Source organism: Ictalurus furcatus, chromosome 17, assembly GCF_023375685.1.
Source record: "Ictalurus furcatus strain D&B chromosome 17, Billie_1.0, whole genome shotgun sequence".
NCBI classification, from domain to species: domain Eukaryota; kingdom Metazoa; phylum Chordata; class Actinopteri; order Siluriformes; family Ictaluridae; genus Ictalurus; species Ictalurus furcatus.
In genome coordinates, this window is record NC_071271.1 from 24,497,575 (window position 1) to 24,516,794 (window position 19,220).

Below are 19,220 nucleotides of genomic sequence, written 5' to 3' on the forward strand. Positions count from 1 at the left end.
TATTCTCAGAAAAGATTACTGGATGATGGAGATATCCCTTTACGTGTTTAGCTATATTAGGTTTGTAGCAAAGCATACCCCTGCTGAAAATTGTGTAAATTACATTTCTGACAGTTTAAACCGTTTACTAAAAGTAAAACGTGTACCAGCAGGTTCTCGGGTTTGATGTCTCTGTGCACCACGTTCAGGCTGTGCAGGTACTTTATGGCGCTGGCCAAGTTGTACAGCATCCCACTGGCGTCCCTCTCAGTGTACTTATTTGTGGATGTGATGGCATCGAATAGGTCACCACCCTGCAGACATACACAATCCAAACTGTACATGATCTACAAATAAACTGAGGTCTACATGCCCTCCGAATATTCGTCAACTTAACCTATTAAACTACTCATTTGTATGTTTAATATGTGTTCTAATGGCCAAGAAATATTGACACCCTTTGTGTCAAGGATGTAATGAATATGCATCGATATGCAAATTAGAAACACTGCCATGTCCCTCAGACCTCCTAATCCCCAATCCTCCACTATTGTAACCCATTTATGTCAGGAAGAATTGGGGACATTGCTGTTATATCTCTACAAATAGAGTCTGGAGACCGACAGCATTATTACAAAACTTTAATACATTTTCAAACTACCCCCCCCCCAATATTGTCTTGTTAAAATGTACATTGTACTTTAACTTCTTGGCATACAATTCCAAATATGAAAGTAATTTGTTACCTTGACTAGCTCCATGACCAGGTAGAGCTCACTGTAGGTGTCCATCTCCTCGATCAGCAGGACTATGTTGGGGTGTTTCACCCTCCTTAAAATGGACACCTCGTTCTGGATCATATGTTCCTGTGCACGTACAGCATACCTTCATGACTATTATTAATCATCATTAGACTGCCTGGTAGGAGTGTAACAATACATCGTGACACAAAAAGGTGACGATTCGCATCATGGAAATCAACTTTCTATTAATTATGCATCTAATTGAATTAATTGCACTGTTTGAACACCAGAGGTCCCAGTTTATAATATTATTATACAGTGCGTGCTGGGACCGATAGCTCTGGATCTCAACATTATATGTTATATGATATAACAGTTACAACAAGCTCTTAAGTAGCTTTCAAATGAATCCAGCCCTGTGTCACTGCAATCCACAGTGCCCAAGAGAGAGGCTGCAGAAATCCGTCATTTTAGCCATCTTTGGAGCTCTATTTCCAATTAAAATGATGCCGCAGATGCGGCTACGGAGCTCGTTATTATATTTCAAACTACCGTTTTGCCCAGGCCAGAGACTTTGTTTATTCAAACAAATTTTGGGGAGAATTTCTTCTTTTTTTATTATTTTTTTTATTCAGTTTTATACAGACGAACATTGTTTTGCATTGTTAATGATTCAGAAATTAGAATTAAAAAAAAAAAAAAAACGGGGGGGGGGGTGGGGGGGGCATTTTCTTCATAATTTTGTTCAAAATATATTGAGAATCAAATTGAATCGAATCCTGAAGTCAGAATCGTGTACACTCCAGCCTAGATATGCCTGGATATGAACATAACTCAATGAATTTATGAACAGATTTCAACTTTTCAATATCAGGTTTATTAAATATGTGCCATACTATCGTGCATATATACTGGAGCCATTGAGTTTTGTCAAATTCCTGAACATTCCACTCAGAAAAAAATAAAATAAAATAAAGAATTGATTCAGGCTGACACTAATAAGGTTATAATTGAATTATTGAGGTTTGGAGTGAGTCACCAGTCAAATAGGTTAATAAAAAATAATGTGTCAATAATACCATACATACAATAATACAATAATCATTGATAATGGTCTCTGGCCCCTTCTTTCACATAGCACATACTTCATGGTCCTTTGATGGAACCAGGACCCCACTTTGAGCGCCACAGTCCTTAGAACACATCTATGAGAGGACTCATTTTGGTGAAAAATGATGTGATGTCCTAGTCTGCGTATCTCACCTTGCCCCGACATTTGCCCTTGTTGATGATTTTGAGTGCGTACTCTCGGCCCGTGGATCTCTCCACACACTCCCTCACCACAGCGAAGTTGCCATCTCCAATCATCCTTCCCACCTTGTACCTCTCAGCTATAGAGGCAGGAACCTGAGGGCCTTCGTCCACCACCTCAGCTACAACACATCACATTTCAACTGTCAATCATGGACACGCTTGTGTAGGAGTATCATGGACTATCACGGTATGATAACACTATCACGGACTGCAAAAGTTTGTACACTCTTAGGACAAAATAAAGTACTAAAACATACACACACATAATATATAGTCATATATTTTTTTTTTCCAAATGTTATATGTATCAAGAGCTACAGTATATGGTGTTCAATATTATAGAACTAGAACGCTTTTAAATGATTCTCGTGGTGCCATTTTACATGAATTAAGATTAAGAATATTAAAAAAAGCTGAGCTTCAGCATTAATCCAGCAAAATCTATGCTGCCCATCAATAAACCATTATATTAATTGACTTTATGCAAAATGTGAAATAAATAACAAACACCTCCATGACTACGAAGAACATAAATATAAAAGAACGTACACGTTGCTAAATACCTATAGCTGAAGTTGAGACATTCGTTTGGTTACTGTGGCTGTATTTAGTCACGAATAATTCCGAACATTTGTTTATAATGATGTTAATAATTTGATATAGATGGTAATTACTATATTATCATTAGTTACGGTTTATTAATGTTATCAAGGATGTCTTAATGCTAATTAATGCTGTAAATAATCTTAGTTAGGCAGGCGTTAATGTCATGCTAATTTGGTTGTATTTACTTGATTAGACAAGCATTTTGTTATCACACTTTCCCGGCACTTTCTAGGTGAATAATCAGACTTTATTTTATTTTATTTATTTTTTTTAGTACAACATTTAGTAGTAACATTTAAACTCTATATACGTGCATCACATGACTTTGGTATAAACGTATAAAGAAAGAGCTGTCGTTACAATTTGAAATGAAACGTTTTCAGGTTCTGAAACAGCGCTGGATGGTTAACTAACCTTATGCTAATTGCATGATTTTAACGCAAAGCTGAACATCTTTGCAATTACATTCAGGCTTTTTTTCTTGTACGAACTATAAATGTTAGTACGTTGATTTCCCTCTGTGAACTTGCATATATAAAATGTGTTTGGCCCTAACTATAAGCACTTAAACTCCTGTAACACATTTTCTTAAAATGAGTGTTGAACTGGCAGGTGTAAGGGGGTTAATGTTGGTGCTAGTGAGCTGTTAAGCATTTAATAAAGACACCTGACACTCGCTGATATGGTTGAAACCCAGTGCTAACTGGTGATATATTATAAGCCTTGTATGTTTCACATTAGCAGCAGATACGTGGGTAAATTGCTACGCATTACATTTCGAATGATTTGTCAAGCACAGAAAGGTTTAACCCTTTCTCCCTGTACACTGTTATTCTATTCCTCCGGCGGAATGGAAATTGACCCATTGGACGTTTTCAATCAGTATAAATAAACAAATTATTTTACCACTGCAAGTCTGTTTATACGATTAGTTCGGACACTGTTGGGTTTCTGTGTGAAGAGTATATTGACTCTGTTTCTGCGTCCCGATTGGTAAACTTATACTATGTAATAAAATGATCTACTCTTTTTGGGAAGAAAAAATACATACTTTTGAGTGTTTTAAAAGAGTATGCAAACATCGGGACATATAGTATCCAGGCGGCTGTGGATCAGGTGGTAGAGCGGGTTGTCCACTAATCGTAGGGTTGGCGGTTCGATTCCCGGCCCACGTGACTCCGCATACCGAAGTGTCCTTGGGCAAGACACTGAACTCCAAGTTGCTCCCGATGGCAAGTTAGCGCCTTGCATGGCAGCTCTGCTAGCATTGGTGTGTGAGTGTGTTTACTAACAGGAAGAGAACGTTGTTGCCCAGAAGAGAACACTGTCACCATAAACAAACTCCTTGTTACATTTCAGCCTTTCTACTTCCGTTATTCCTCATATAATTTATACGATGTCATTGTATTCATCATTCCCTTGATTTATATTTTCCACATTTCGTGTACTCTGAAATGCATCCTTGAATTCAGCGAAGCAAACCGTCACAAAGCTCTGCCTTCCTCGCACAAAGAGTTGTGGGACATACGAGCTGGAAAAGTATCCACAGATCCACACTTTGAAAACCTACCGGAAATAGTAGACCATCTGGGTACCTTTGGGATACCCGTTTCAACATACTATGATTCGGGACATACTGATTCTCATCTCGGATACTGTTTTGTAAAGAGAGTACGCCAGTTGGGGCGCAGGCTGTGTTTCGCTGCTAGTGAGCAGGGCAATGGAAAAAGATAGGGGTGTGTGCGCCCTGCTGAGGAAACAATCCACGCCTCTCCACAGTACCATTGGTACAGAGATAAAACGGACCACACAACTAAAGACTTGGATATGGAAGTCAGTCAGAAAACACAGAGTTCTGCATTATTACCTTCACTAGCAGGACCATCACCTTCATCCATGGAACTGCACACTTTAGTAGAAGCCAGAGAGAGAGATGAGCCGCTGTGCTGGGAGCTCTGCCAAATACAGTGTGTGTGTACACATTTCAAATGTTTTAAAGAGTAACGGGGTGAAACAAAAACAGACAAATGATGTGACATATTTGCATTATTGGCACAACTCTAATCAGTATGCAGTTAAGTCATTGTTGGCTTGGTCTGGGATCTGTTGAGAGAGTTGAGCTGTCTTGTCTTGATAATTAGAATACTATTATTTTAATACTACTTGTTTTTACTCTATTTTCCCCCAAATGTGGTGTAGCCTACTGCACTTTTCATACGGTACAGTGGACACCAGTTGGAATAAGCTTTAATAAATGATTATATACTGTATGTTTAGGTTGGTTGTTAAAGTGTTAATGGAGGTATCATATGCCCTTGTGAACACAACCCTTTACTGAAATGCCACGAATACGAATTCAGAACTTTCACCTGTTCATCTGACAAATCAGAATACTTTGTGATGTTGTGTTTACTGTGTCCATGAGTAGTCTGACAAAATGGCGGGTCCATGCACAGAAGGCAAGTTCCCATGGAGGCAACGGTAACAATCACATAACACCTGAAACATAAAGTACTCTAACACTGTGGTGTTCCTCACACTTCCTGTATGCCGCGGTACATGTGGCACAGGACAGAGACGTTGTAGGAATAAAAACAGCAGTTTCCATAGAAACGCTCTGTCCTAAACGTGCTAAGAATAACAGCTGGGAAGCAGGTATGGTGAAGTTCAGTACTGCTTCCTGCACTCACACCATGCCAATGTATGGACACGTTCTGATGCTGCTCAAACTGACAGAGAAGCTTTTATTCCGAATGGCTTTTAAATACATCCGTGTGTGTATTGACTTGTTCTCCAACCGTATCACAAACACAAGTGGCATGGGAAAGAAAATACAGCCATCAGATATGGAAGCTCTCTAGAGCGGGAATTCGACGCGACCACTAAGGTTCTGTGAATTGTCTGTGTTTTTCTTTAGTAGGAAAGAAATTGTTTATATTATTGGCATTAATTTAACAGTATGAAAAATAAAGCCATAAACAAGTAAACAATCGCCCGTGGGTAGGAAACTCACTTTGCACTAGAGGTCGACCGATGAGTTTTACCGATACCGATTACTAAGTTGGGTGATACCTGCCGATAAGCGATTAACCAACTGATAGTTTTTAAAATGTATCCTCGATGCAAAACGTAACACTCCAAGTAAAATACTGCCGAACTTTATTACAAAAATAAACAGTGAAAATGTTCCGTACGTTTTTTTAAATGAAAGAAATATAGACATATTTAAATATTTATTAATATCTATTAATAAATATTAAAGCCAAGAAAAGATATACAGCCAAACTGAAACAAAATGTACCACTCCAAAATGAATTAAAAAAAAACACTTCAAACAGCACGACAAAATTGGCCCGTGATAGTTTTTATTTCGCCTCTAGAGGCCGCTCTACTGTATTTTATTTTTGCAACCGGTTATCAGTGCCGATTAATCATCAAAACCGATCAATCGGTCGACCTCTACTTTGCACTATACGGGTTATCAACATATGCATGCGAGTATGAAGAAAATCGACCATTTTATACCTGGTGGAAAATTTCAGTTCGGTTTGGCTTATGCAAACATTAACTTACTTATGGGAACACACAGTTAGGAAACTGTGCAATAACTTAAGCATGCATTTAAACAAAACTACCGTAGTAGCTATTAATTCCCCTTATTACTTACTGTATAACTTATTACCCTGTCTATCTTGGCTGCTCCTTTTGTTTCTGGTGAGAGTTTATTCTGTTAGAATTTGGTGTATAATGGTTCCAGTATAACCAGAAAACTTTTATCACACCTACCAGTACAGCAGACTGGGCTTCTGCCTATACTATAACCTTCAGCTAGAATTCACATAGAATACAGATGTCTGCATTAGAAATACATGTACATCAATTAAAATAAACAGTACAACTTTTTTTGTGCTTCCCGACTTCACGACTAGTCTTTTTTTTATTGTTAAGCCTCGTTTATTTTCTGAATATATCATTTCCAAAGATGAAACAAGGAGTAAATAAGGAGTTCTTACCCGCCGTCTCCTGAGGCTGGCTGGGCTGGTGGGAGACGGACTCGGGGACTTGCCTGAGCGAGGCGTAGACAGCTGACTCCCTGCTGTTCCATTAGCTGAGGACAGCAGAGACATTAATTCAGGTCATAACATAGCATTACTTTTACGGTAACACTTTACAATAACAGCACACGAATAAGCGTGGACTAATACCCGAATTAATCCTAAAATATGAACTGAGGATGAGGTAATGCATGTACTAATAACAATCTGATGAAGAGCTAACCTCGTATCAGGTTAAATGTACATGTAAATGTAGGCCTATTAATTATCACATAGGGGTAAACTCAATCAAACCTGTTCTATAAGAAAGGACATGAATTAAATGTGCATCAGTTCAAAGCGGTCAAAATAAACACAGAGATACCTAAGACTAAAACACTGGAAAATAACCTTATAGAACACTGGTTTTAAATGTTTATAGATAATAGCGTCTGCTAAACGAATAAATGATACTGTATTCATTTCACCCTTGTAGGCAAAGGAGCGGCGTCCCGCGCCGAGAGCACATACTAGTACTATTGTGGGATTTGAAGAGAAATTTCTACTCAATAAGGAGGCTCGATGTCAATTAAGAAAGTAATCCAGCACCATTCAATGCTGTGTGTGTGTGTGTGTGTGTGTGTGTGTGTGTGTGTGTGTGTGTGTGTGTACGCAGCTGCATATGGCAAATAATGTAAACAATTTGAAATGATGCATGTTTAATTCATTTTCTTTCTTATAGAGCATGTTTGATGTAGTCTACCCCTACGTGTTAATACATTAATACATTAACTAACACGTACTAACATTTACTTCAGTTGTAAAGTTGTAACATTTTTTAAAAAAAAAGCTATGTTGTTGTTGTTGTTGTTGTTGGTTTTTTTTAAGTTTTCTGTGAGGACATTTTTTTTTTTTGGAATGAGTCTCCAGTGTCAGAGTTTTGTAACAGTCAGAAGTCAAGCTGGAACTACGCGTTCCGATTCGGGATGGAGGTTTTTTTTTGCGGTTTCTTGGTAACGTGACGTTCTTGCTAACTTCCATCGAGAGAGAGAGAGAGAGAGAGAGAGAGAGAGAGAGAGAGAGAAACAGCAGCTCCTGAGAGAACGACTGTTTACGACGGTTATATAACATAAGTGTTAACAAGAACTAACTTGTTTTGCGGATGCAACATTTACACGTAACTATAAACGGATAAAAAAAAATATATCAATGACGTGTTATTCCTTAACGAATAAATTGGCAACTCGCTGTGTTTTGAAGCGATAACACACTTCACACCATCCCTTGAGAATAATAACTTCAGTCTGGTAGCGGAATCCCCGCTCCATCAAATCACCAAGTCCCTGATTATTTCCATGTACATTTTGGTGACGTGGTCCTCTCACAACATGTAGATTTCATTTAATACACGCTCTTATGACCGGTAAGAACATCTGGTGGAAACAGTAAACCGAATTAACCACTCAAATTAAAATACGACGCTTGTTATCTCAGGAGGGAAAACTGAAAATGCCATTCATGACCGTCACCTCGGAAATGATCCCAAAACCTGTGCGTGTGCAGATTCAGCCCTTGTGGTAGATAGCAACCATGAGGGGATTGATCTAGAACCTACAACACTGTGAAAGTGCAAACGACATGCACGATAGCTCGGATCGAGAACTAGAATATGTACATATTCAGCCTTATATATCATGCATATGTTAATAAGGTCAGGTTATCATTTTAGCACAAAGATATCAGCCTTTAAAACAAGCTCTAAGACCCAGTTTAGACGTATAATTAAAAGAAAAGAAACACACACCCACCAGCTGAATTTTAAACGAATAAAATTTCCCTCTTGGGTAAGAAGATTTGATATAATCTTACCTGTTCCACAGTGTAGTGAGCTGCTGGAGCAGAGTGATATAGCTGCTGAGCTCATGTTGCCTGTATATGTGTGTGTTAGTGTGTGTATATGTGTTTGTATGTGTGTGTGTGTGTGTGTGTGTGTGTGTGTGTGTGTTAGATTTCTGTGAATGAGTCGAGTCGCTGAATGATCCCTCACTCCTCCTCCTGCGTGTGCCTGACGTCAAAGCAGGAGGAGGAGCTACCCAATAGAGGGTTATTAATGATAAACACGATCTCATCATGAACTAACTACCATACATTTGGCAGACGTAATAACTTTTTTTTTATTATTTTTTTTTATTACAGTGCGAAGGTAATTGAATTGTAGATGATGAGAAATCCTCAATTGGATTTAAGGAAGTTTAAGAGCTGCAAATGAAAACTACTTGTGAAGGTACAGCAGATTTATGAGTCGAGCCTGAATGCTTTAGAAAAGAGAAAAAAAACAAACAAACAAAAGACATTTCTTTAATAATTCTATGTAGGTATAAACTAGGGAGCAAAACAAATCAGACTGAATCATGTATACACCAGATGTGCGCTGAAATAATTGCGATTACGTGTCTGCCCACATTGAATCATCATCTTGTTGGTCTATTTCAGCATCTCAGGAGCACAGAGGCAGAGCGGAACGTAACATCGAGTTATTTTAAGGTTAGAAAACACGCTATGAGTGTTCAGCTCCAGAAGAAAGTGCGATTGTAGTGATGAAGTGCGAGTGTGTGTGTGTGTGTGATATGCTCATTTCTAAACATGCGTTGTTTGACTGCTGCATATCCGAACCCACACTCCCTGCTTTTTTTTTTTTTTTAATAACCATGGAGTTGCAGAGTCTATCCTGGGAACACTGAGCGTGAGTTGGGAATACAACCTGAATGGGATGTCAGTCCACCAGAACACTTATTCACACCTAGGGTTGAGTTCCATCCATCCATCCATCCATTTTCTGTACAGCTTATTCTACACAGGGAGCCTGGAGCCTATCCCAGGGGATTCTCGGGCACAAGGTCGGTGGACACTTTGGACGGGGTGCCAACCCATCGCAGGGCAGTCACACACACTCTCACACGCCCATTATGAACTATGGACAATTTAGAGATGCCGTACAGAGTACAACGCATGTCTCTGGACTGGGGGAGGAAACCCACAAAGGACGGGGAGAACATGCAAATACGGTGCACACAGGAGTTTGTGGAATTGAAACCCCCAACCCCGGAGGTGTGAGGCAAATGTGCTAACCACTAAGCCAACGTGCTTAGGGGTGAGTTATCTCAGCCAATTCACCAACTGGCATGGTTTCTAGGAAGCAGGAGGAAACTGGAGAACCTGGAGGACACCCACAGGGTCTAGTCAGTTAGGTTTCCAGGTAGCCTGGGCAGCACACTGGAGCTTTCATTCGCCCAATGGGCTAGCTAATGAATTTATGGTTTGCCCACCGTTGAAATATACAGTACTGCATATCCTTAAAACTTAAATGTGTAAAACAAATGTATGATATTTAGTTGACCAGTATGCCTAATGGTAAACTCGTAGCAATGATTTTCTTCACCTACTTCTTTTTTTTTTAATCTACAGTATTTGCCTTGTACGTCCAATAAAGCAAACTTCAGATGCCAGCATCAGACTGAGAGGTGAGTGAGCATTGTTCCACCAATCAAAGCACATGTCCAAAATCTCTGGTCTCTTTTTTCTTAGCTAACGTGCGCCTGATAAATTCCATTTGTGACATGTTTTCAGGATCAATTCTGCCCAACGGTGGCATGAGAAACCACTCTGAAGCGGTGGACGGTTCTTCTATTACATGCAGACTAAATCAAAAACCATCTCGAGACCTCCGAAACCCTGATTTACCCAAATAACGAGCGCTATTTTATGTGTGAGCACATTTTAGTGAGCTGCTTGCATTTGATTTCCAAAGAAGAACTGGGTGATATGAAAAGTAAGAGGAAACATGTTGGTACACATCTGAACCTTTTAGCAAATCAGGGCTTTTGTCTTGGCAAGCTAGTCTTATTCTCATGAGGGCAACACACTGCAGTAGAGGAAGCTGGTTCATCAGACTGATCAGAATGCAATCCACCTTCCAAACTGCACCAACCCTCTGAGCACGGAGCTGTACAAAGAGTCTGCTTGCGCAAATGCGCTGCACTCAAAACACCCACGCAACACCAGTGGCAGCAATAAGGACTACAAGGGCTCCACTCCAGAAACACAGACTGAGGTAGAGAGCGAGACTGAGACACATAGAGAGAGAGAGAGCGAGAGCGAGAGCGAGATAAAGAAAGGCTAAGAAATAATTCCTGTATGTGTTTGCCTGACCTGGAATCAGTTATTGATGGATATAATGACTCATACCCAAAGGTCTGGACAGGCTTTCTGTGCTGGTTATTAAACGATGGCTAGATTAAAGCTAATGTATACATCTGGGGGGGGGGGGAAAAACAGCTCTAACATGAGACATTACATCTGATTGGTTCCTCATGGTCATCCAACAGCCAAGGAATATGTGTTTACAGAAGTCTAGGTTTCAGATTTCCAGAGCTCGAACATTTTAAGAATGTGATACCGCCTTGCATGCTGCTAAAAACAATCACAAGTAGGTGTTGCTGTAATCATAAAGACTGTCTTGTGCTGTCCTCAAGGTTCGATATGTTGTGTGTTCTGAGATGCTTTTCTGCTCACCATGGTTGTAAAGAGTGGTTATTTGAGTTACCAAAGTCTTTCTGTCAGCTGGAACCAGTCAGTCTGGAGGATTTTAATTTGTCACACCATTTTGTGTAAACTGTAGAGACTGTTGTGATGATAATAATGATAATGTGTCTTTATTGATCACATATACACAGTGAAATTCTTTTCTTCGCATACCCCAGCATGTCAGAAAGTTGGGGTCAGACATGATACAGCGCCCCCTGGAGCAGAGAGGGTTAAGGGCCTTAACTCAGGGACCCAACAGTGGCAGCTCGGCAGTGCTGGGGCTTGAACCCCCGACGTTCTGATCAGTCACCCAGAGCTTTAACCACCAATCCACCACTGCCCGTGGAACGGGAACGTGGTATGTGGAAATCATACGAGATCGGCACGTTCTGAAATGTTCGAACCAGCCCATCTGGCACCATATGCATGCCACGGTCAAAGATCATGGTTTTCCCATCCTGATGTTGCGTTTTACGATTGTGTTTTTGTGCTTTTTTTTGGTTCCGTTGTCTTGTTTTCTAATTTGTTGCGTTTGTTGTTGTTTTTTTTTGGTAATCAGATCAACTTTATTAATCATGATTGCAGTATTATCCATGCAGCATTAATGCACAGGTTCATAAACAACTGATGAAGCACTACTCAGGTTGGAAGGGTGGGGGGTGGCATTGAATAATAGTTGCCATGAATCTGTTTTGTCCAGTGTTTGCTACTTCTTCCTACTTTCTGACTCAGCCAGGAAGCCACACTGCTCACACACACTGCTCTACACCGATAATGGCCCAAATCAGATCACCGCATCGCCTCATCAGCAGTCGCAACACCTCTTCACAGAACTCGGCTGGACGTTTCTGGGAACGAGCCTCGCTGCGGTGTGTTTGTTCTCTGGGTTTGTCATTAGGGAATTGGTGTGAGTGATGAGGTGCAGCTTTTTGAATGACAGACTCATAACCTGGAAGTCCTGCTGGAACTACAAGCACCAAGCAAAGAAATTAGTTCTGTTTGTGCGTGTGTGTGTGTGTGTGTGTGTGTGTGTGTGTGTGTGTGCGCGTGTTTGCTCTTCCGGTTGCAACACAGTGCGAAATTAACTATTGCCGGATGTTTTCTGGAAACAGCAACAACAGATATGATGACTCATAACTTTTTAGGACACAATGGAATAATTACTACGAGATCAAATATATTTTAATATCCCCCTGTCGTGTAGTCAGTGTGTTCAGAGTGGATGTCTACTGCATAATATAATAAAAAGATTTAGTCACGGCCTATAAAAATCCTTCTACTGCTGAATGTAAGAAAATAAAGCTAATAAGAACAGGAACAAATATATTTTAATAGCACTCTGCCGGCCACTTTTAAAACATCATGTGTTCCGAGAAGTTGCCTGCCACATATTCTGTGGTGAGCAATAAATCTGATTTAGGCAGGGGTTGTTACAGGGGTCGTAGCACTTTAAACCTGCCAAATGACTGTGCTTGCTTAGTGACTCGGAGACAGACCACAAAACCGCAACTTCTGCAAAAGCACTGCAGTTAATTAAAACTGGCCAAGTTGTTTCCCAGGGAGGTTTAAACATTAATTAGAATTATTTATCTGCTGGCAAAGATTGTGCATTATTCATACATAATCACATACACAAAGAATCAGCCACAAAAAAATACTCTTTAATCAAAGACCAAGACTGTACATTTAAAATCTGTATAACAACTACAACAAATGACTTACAGCCAAACACCAATAACCAACAACTACCACAAGCCAACAACCAACGTCAACAACAACCAGCCAACAACAACCAACAACCCAGACCAATACCACCAGCTAACAACCATACCAACAACCAACGACCCAGACCAACACCACTAGCTAACAACCAGACCGACAACCAACGACCCAGACCAACACCACCAGCTAACAACCATACCAACAACATCCAACGACCCAGACCAACACCACCAGCTAACAACCATACCAACAACATCCAACGACCCAGACCAACACCACCAGCCAACAACTACACCAACACCACCAGCCAACAATCACACCAACACCACAAGCAAACAACCCACGCCAGCAACAACCAGCCAACAACAAAGACCAACACCACCAGCCAACAACCAACAACCAAGACAAACTCCACCAGCCAACAACTACACCAACACCACCAGCCAACAACCACACCAATAACCAGCCAACAACTACACCACCAGCCAACAACCACACCAACAACTAGCCAACAACCAGCCAACAACTACACCAACAACCACACCAACAACCACACCAACAACCAGCCAATAACTACACAAACAGCTAACAACCACACCAACACCACCAGCCAACAGCCCCACCAACAACCAGCCAGCAACTACACCAACACCACCAGCCAACAATCAACAAACTAACAAACTCCAGAGCTACTGGCACTCTTCTTTAGTAATAATATGTTTGTGTTCCTTTCCCCTCCAACCATTCATCATTGTCTTCCTGACAAATCTCTCTTTCTCTCTCTCTCTTGCTTTCTCTCTCTCTTGCTCTCTCTCTCTCTCTCTCTTGCTTTCTCTCTCTCTCTTTCCATGTTCATTACCTGATAATCAGAAACCATCTATTGCTCTGTATTTTACTAAAGCTGTTTGTTTGTTTGTTTTCCCCACTGCTCATTCCGAAACCCACTGCCTGCTGCACTACGCACATCAGCTGAGCTGTGATCTGGTTGTGTTTGCAGAACAACTTTTACTGGGTGGATTAGTAAAATTAGCCTATATCTTTTCACAGGCATTAACACACAGGCACAGTGGGGTCCAAAAGTCTGAGACCACTAGTGAAAAATGCTTTTTTTTTTTTTGTGAATTCTTTTCTAATTTAATACAATTTTCATTACATATGATATTACTGACAACAAATCGAGTGAAAAGTAGAATCTTTGGAATATTTACATCACATTCAGAGTTTCTTAGTATTTGGTTCGTCCCCTTTTTTTGCCGTAATGACGGCGTGCACTCGAGCTGGCGTGGACTCCACACGTTACGATCCATTTTTAGATCGGATCCATCGGAGTGTCGTCTGAACACGCGCTTCGATAGGAGAGATTAGACGTGAGGGGAAATCTGGGCTTTCGTACAAAGCGGGTTAACGTGCTCAACAGCACGTATTTGCTTACAGTTTAAATAGGGACCTAGAAATAGTGCGGAATCTTTATTGCAGAGAAGATATCGAACATTCCTTTATTTAAATTTTTTCAAAATTCGAAAACATTCTGTTTATTTCTAGTTTTAAATAAAGGATGATATATTTCCCAGATTTTCACTGTGGTCTCAGACTTCTGAACCCCACTGTATGCAGAAAAGTTTACAAAACCGAGCAAAATCACGTCTTTTTTTTGTCGATGCTGCAATGCAATGTGCGACATTACAAACTTTTAAACACTGATACATTTGTTTCCTTTATCCCGTTTTAATGCACTTAAATAGATAACTCGATAACTAACTCTTCACGTGTTATAAAAATTGGAAACCGCATATTTTAATTCCGCTTTCTTTCCTGACAGTATCTGATTTTACTTCCTACATAATACAGTTGAGAATGAGTTGGGCGTGATGGATTGAGTTTTAGTATTGAGCTGATTTTTGGTTTACAGATTCAACCCTCATTGCAAATCAGGTTTACTGTCAAGGTTTATTGTTTACTGGGGGTTGAATCGTGTTGAAACTGGAGAAATCATTATAAGTCGCATTTTCGGTTGAATTCGGGGAAACCACTTGAAGCGTTCGTTGTGTTGAACGACTTCGATCGCTTTTGCTTGAGTTGTTCATTGCAAACAGCTGAAAGTCTGCCGATTTTGACAATAAACCTGATTTGCAATGGGGTTGAATGAGTTTGATGGCAACTGTAAATTATCCCAACAGGCAGCTTTCAGATGGCAGCCATGTGAAACTGGTAAGCAGGTGTTTCCTACCTGAGCTGTTGGAGACAGGAGACTTGCTCCTGTATGAGGCGCCTCCACTGCGAGGAGAGCAGCGACCCTGCAGCGACGAGATCCGACCGTAAGACTGCGATTTCGTCATCCTGCATTCTAACGGGGAAAGACAGAAATCTGCAATCAACCCATCTATCCTAATGCGCTTGGTCTTATCCAGGATGACTCCACCCCCGACCACAGGTCACGAGAACTGACCGAGAATGAAAATCGTACGCTATGGGCTTCACATTTACCAAATCTCAACCTGTTTAGACACCTGGACGATTTTCGGAGCGATGTGTTAGAGAGCACTCGTCACCACCATCATTAAAACACCAAATGAAAGAATGTCTTTTGAGAGAACGCTGTCCATCTCTGCAGTACAGTTCTAGAGACTTGGAGAATTGATAGCAAGAGCATTGTAGATGTTTTGGCGGCTCACGATACCCTACTAACATACTTTGATCTTGTTTGGTGAGATTAGTGGTATGACTGGAGGTACGTTGGGAGTCTTACCGCTCTCGTCCAGAAGGAAGTCATCCTGGTAGCGGAACTTTTCAGGTCCACATGCGATGAATATGTCGTCCTCAGCGAAGAAGTCCTGCAGACACGTCAACTACAAACATGAGAGAGAGAGAGAGTGTGTTAAACTGACTTTTGTTTCCAAATGCTTCATCAAACATACATCATATCATCTGAGGAACCTTAAAAATGTCATTTTGAATAAAAGAACTTTTCAAACATGAGCCAAAAAGTGTCGAGCTAACCCATTATCGTCTGTTTGTGCCGACTTACAACGACTTTTAACAGAGTCTACCAATGCTCTTGCCATATCCATCTCCTCCTCCATGCTGGATACTATAACATACTCTATGAGAATGAGCGCAATTAATATAAAGCTGTGGTTTGACTTGTAAATGGAAGCACTGTCAGACCTGACCAATCAGAAACAAGAATTCAACAGCGCTCTAGCAGTATATACAGTACAGCGTTCACTGTATAATTATTTTCCATTGCTTGATTACAGATTATGCCTGTGTCATTCTTTCTCTCATATTTCACACCCTGCGTCTGACATTCAAGCGCAGGTTGTAAATTGCACACTCTTGTCATAGTATTAACGTGACACATCATAGCTTACACACACAACAACAGCCAGAACATGCTGCAGCAGAAATGGTGGCACTAACACCACCAGAGTCGAGTCTGTGAGCGGGATTAGTAACCAGTACGAATTTCGGGTAATGAAAGGGTACTAATATACAGCGAGAACAACGCAGTAAAGAGGCAGCCATGGCGTCATCGCTGACCTTTTCCAGAATGAATCAGCAGAAGGTCAGATTAGTTTAAGCATGCATATTAGGGCTGAGTCTGAGTGAGAAATAACGCGTGAAATCGAAGGATGCCGAGTGTATAATAACAGAGAAAGCAACAATCCGGCATGTGTGAAATCCGGACCAGCTCTTTTGATTTATTAATGCATTTCAGTACAAAGGCCGAGGCTGGAGCATTGATAAAAGAGCGGTAATGGTTCTTCACAGCGGAGATTTGTGTAGAAGCTAATATTATTCAGCACTATAATATTGTAATCGTAGGGTTGGAGGTTCGATTCCCCGCCCATGTGACTCCACATGCCGAAGTGTCCTTGGGCGAGACACTGAACCCCAAGTTGCTCCCGATGGCAAGGTAGTGCCTTGCATGGCAGCTCTGCTACCATTGTTGTGTGTGTGTGTGTGTGTGTGAATGGGTGAATGTGACAGTGTAAAGAGCTTTGTACAATTGCTAAAGTTAAAAAAAAAAAATAGCACTATATGAGTGCAGACCATTTACCATTATTGCAAACTCCCATAATATTAATATAATATTAACATCCCATAATATTCCAATACTCAAGTTGTGTCCCTATAAACTATGCACTTATTACACTATGTACTCATGCACTATGTACTCAACCATGTAGTGTATGAATTTTATAAGGTTATTTTTCATTCAACGTCGGAGTATGATAGCCCCTCCCCCTCGGCTACGTAATTAAAACCGGGATTGTTGAGTGCATGAAGTGTCCAACGTTCCACACCTTCAGACACTAACATCCCATAATATTTCCCTTCAGCATCAGTAAGAAGCTTATTAACAGAAACAACGAAGCTGTGAAGGTGTATCACATCTCGGAAAGGGGCCGGCGTGGGTGCATGTTTTCATTCCAACCAATCAGGTGTGGCTTCTGATTGGGTGGAATGAAAACCTGCACTCAAACCGGCCCCTTTCCGGATAAGATCGGACACCCCTGAAATAGGACATTAGATCTGGATTGTGTAATACACTTCATAAAAACTGTGCGTTTCAGACCCGACTATACACTGTGAACGAAGCGTGTACACCCAAAAGACCAAATACAAGTAGAGCAACAAAACACACGTCCGTAGTAGGGACCGAATGTGTCACTTCACACACCGAGGTGTCACAAAAACTAACCTAAATATAAACCAGTGATCTCATCAGAAAAGTTCTCCTGCACCGAGTATATGTTCTGCTTCAAACTGTGAGAACATATCGAAATGGTGCCATCTAGTGGATAGAAGCACTTTTTTTTTTTAAATAGCAGAAGATACAAAAATCCATCGCAAGTACACAAATTCAATGCAATTTACAGAATAATAAGATTGAAATAAAACCAGGTTTGATATATTCATATAACGCAGCATTGTCTATAATTGTATTCCAAATGCTCGTTTGTGATTGGTCAGGCAAATCACACCACGCAGCCACTGACTGTTTTGCTAGAACAGCATGTCCCACTGTGTATCATTCCTTACTTAATAAGCATTTTCATGGATTCGCCAATGTAGGAGATCGTTAGTTTGAAATTCCGATGTCGCCACAACCAGCCGTACCTGGAAGTCCAGTCGAGTATAACTCAGATAGTGAGTTGGTCAAAAAATTCTGTAAATGAAGGTTTTATACAGTTCTCTGGGAAAGAAAGCGCATAAACGCTCACGTTTGATCTAAAAAGACACTTCTACTTTTATTAAGAAGCATTTCGGTTTTATCCCCAAGGTGTCAATGATGATTCATCACTAAGCTCTATCCGAAACCAGTCAGGTACATGTACTTCCTAAAAAGTGTACCATAAACTTTAAGCGTAATGATCCTACATCCCATTACCACAGTTTTTATGCATTTCTTTTCAAAATCCTAATTCACTGTGATGCAATATTGCGCAAGCGGATGATGCAAAGTTATGAAAATAATGAATATTTATCCATTTTGCAGACACTTTGATATAAAGTGATTTACTGTACAAGTGAGACAGAATTCAATCCAAGCACAGAGCTGAGCAGTTAAACAAACGATAATAACAATACTTCGGAGGATATAAACTACTGTAGCTTGCATGCTATTGACTTGTTGTGATGATACAACTTTGGACTTGTCTTGGACTCGACAATAGTGGTCATCAACAGCAGGGGTTCCCAAACTTTTCCAGGGCAGGCCCCCCCAAATGGCATTAACATTTGACCGAGGCCGCCCTTTTGCAAGATGTCTTTAAAACACATTAAAAATACAGACTTCTGAATATATCCCTCTTTTTTTAAAATTAATTATTACATCTTACATCTTTACGTTACATTACATTAGGAATTAATTGTGCATGTGTGGTTGTCTGAGAGTGAGAATTTATTTTTTACACCAAATTGTTGAGGCCCCCCGGGCGCCCCCTGGAGGCCCCCAAGTGTGCTGCGGCCCCCACTTTGAAAACCACTGATCTACAGTACTACAGTACTATATTTAAGACCAGGACTAGCCGGGTCTTAAATCAGGGGTAAGGACGAGTCAAGATTGAGTCCAAGACTTTTTGAGGTCATGCCTTTACTTCATATAACTGGCTTCATTTGTGCATTGCCCCAAAGATTAGGCTGTTAACACAGACATTATCTTTACCAACTCTGAGTCGAGCCCAACGCCATATTTAGTGAGAGCAACACCCAAGACTGACATGACCACACA

The 19,220-nt window shown here is 40.6% G+C and overlaps 1 protein-coding gene across 2 annotated transcripts in view; it reads right to left on the minus strand.

Annotated features, from left to right (window-relative positions):
* The window catches only part of dclk1b (doublecortin-like kinase 1b), a 43,134-nt gene that overhangs the window by 9,109 nt on the left and 14,805 nt on the right, over nucleotides 1-19,220 (minus strand). Inside the window, exons 3-9 of one of the 2 annotated variants that reach the window (XM_053647099.1) lie at nucleotides 15,729-15,828; nucleotides 15,210-15,326; nucleotides 6,656-6,750; nucleotides 4,510-4,597; nucleotides 1,986-2,155; nucleotides 726-845; nucleotides 147-293 (exon numbers count right to left, since the gene is read on the minus strand). In XM_053647099.1, coding sequence (XP_053503074.1) covers nucleotides 147-293; nucleotides 726-845; nucleotides 1,986-2,155; nucleotides 4,510-4,597; nucleotides 6,656-6,750; nucleotides 15,210-15,326; nucleotides 15,729-15,828 — 837 coding nt within the window. The remainder of the gene's footprint in view (nucleotides 1-146; nucleotides 294-725; nucleotides 846-1,985; nucleotides 2,156-4,509; nucleotides 4,598-6,655; nucleotides 6,751-15,209; nucleotides 15,327-15,728; nucleotides 15,829-19,220) is intronic. The other variant, XM_053647100.1, reaches the window with a different exon arrangement.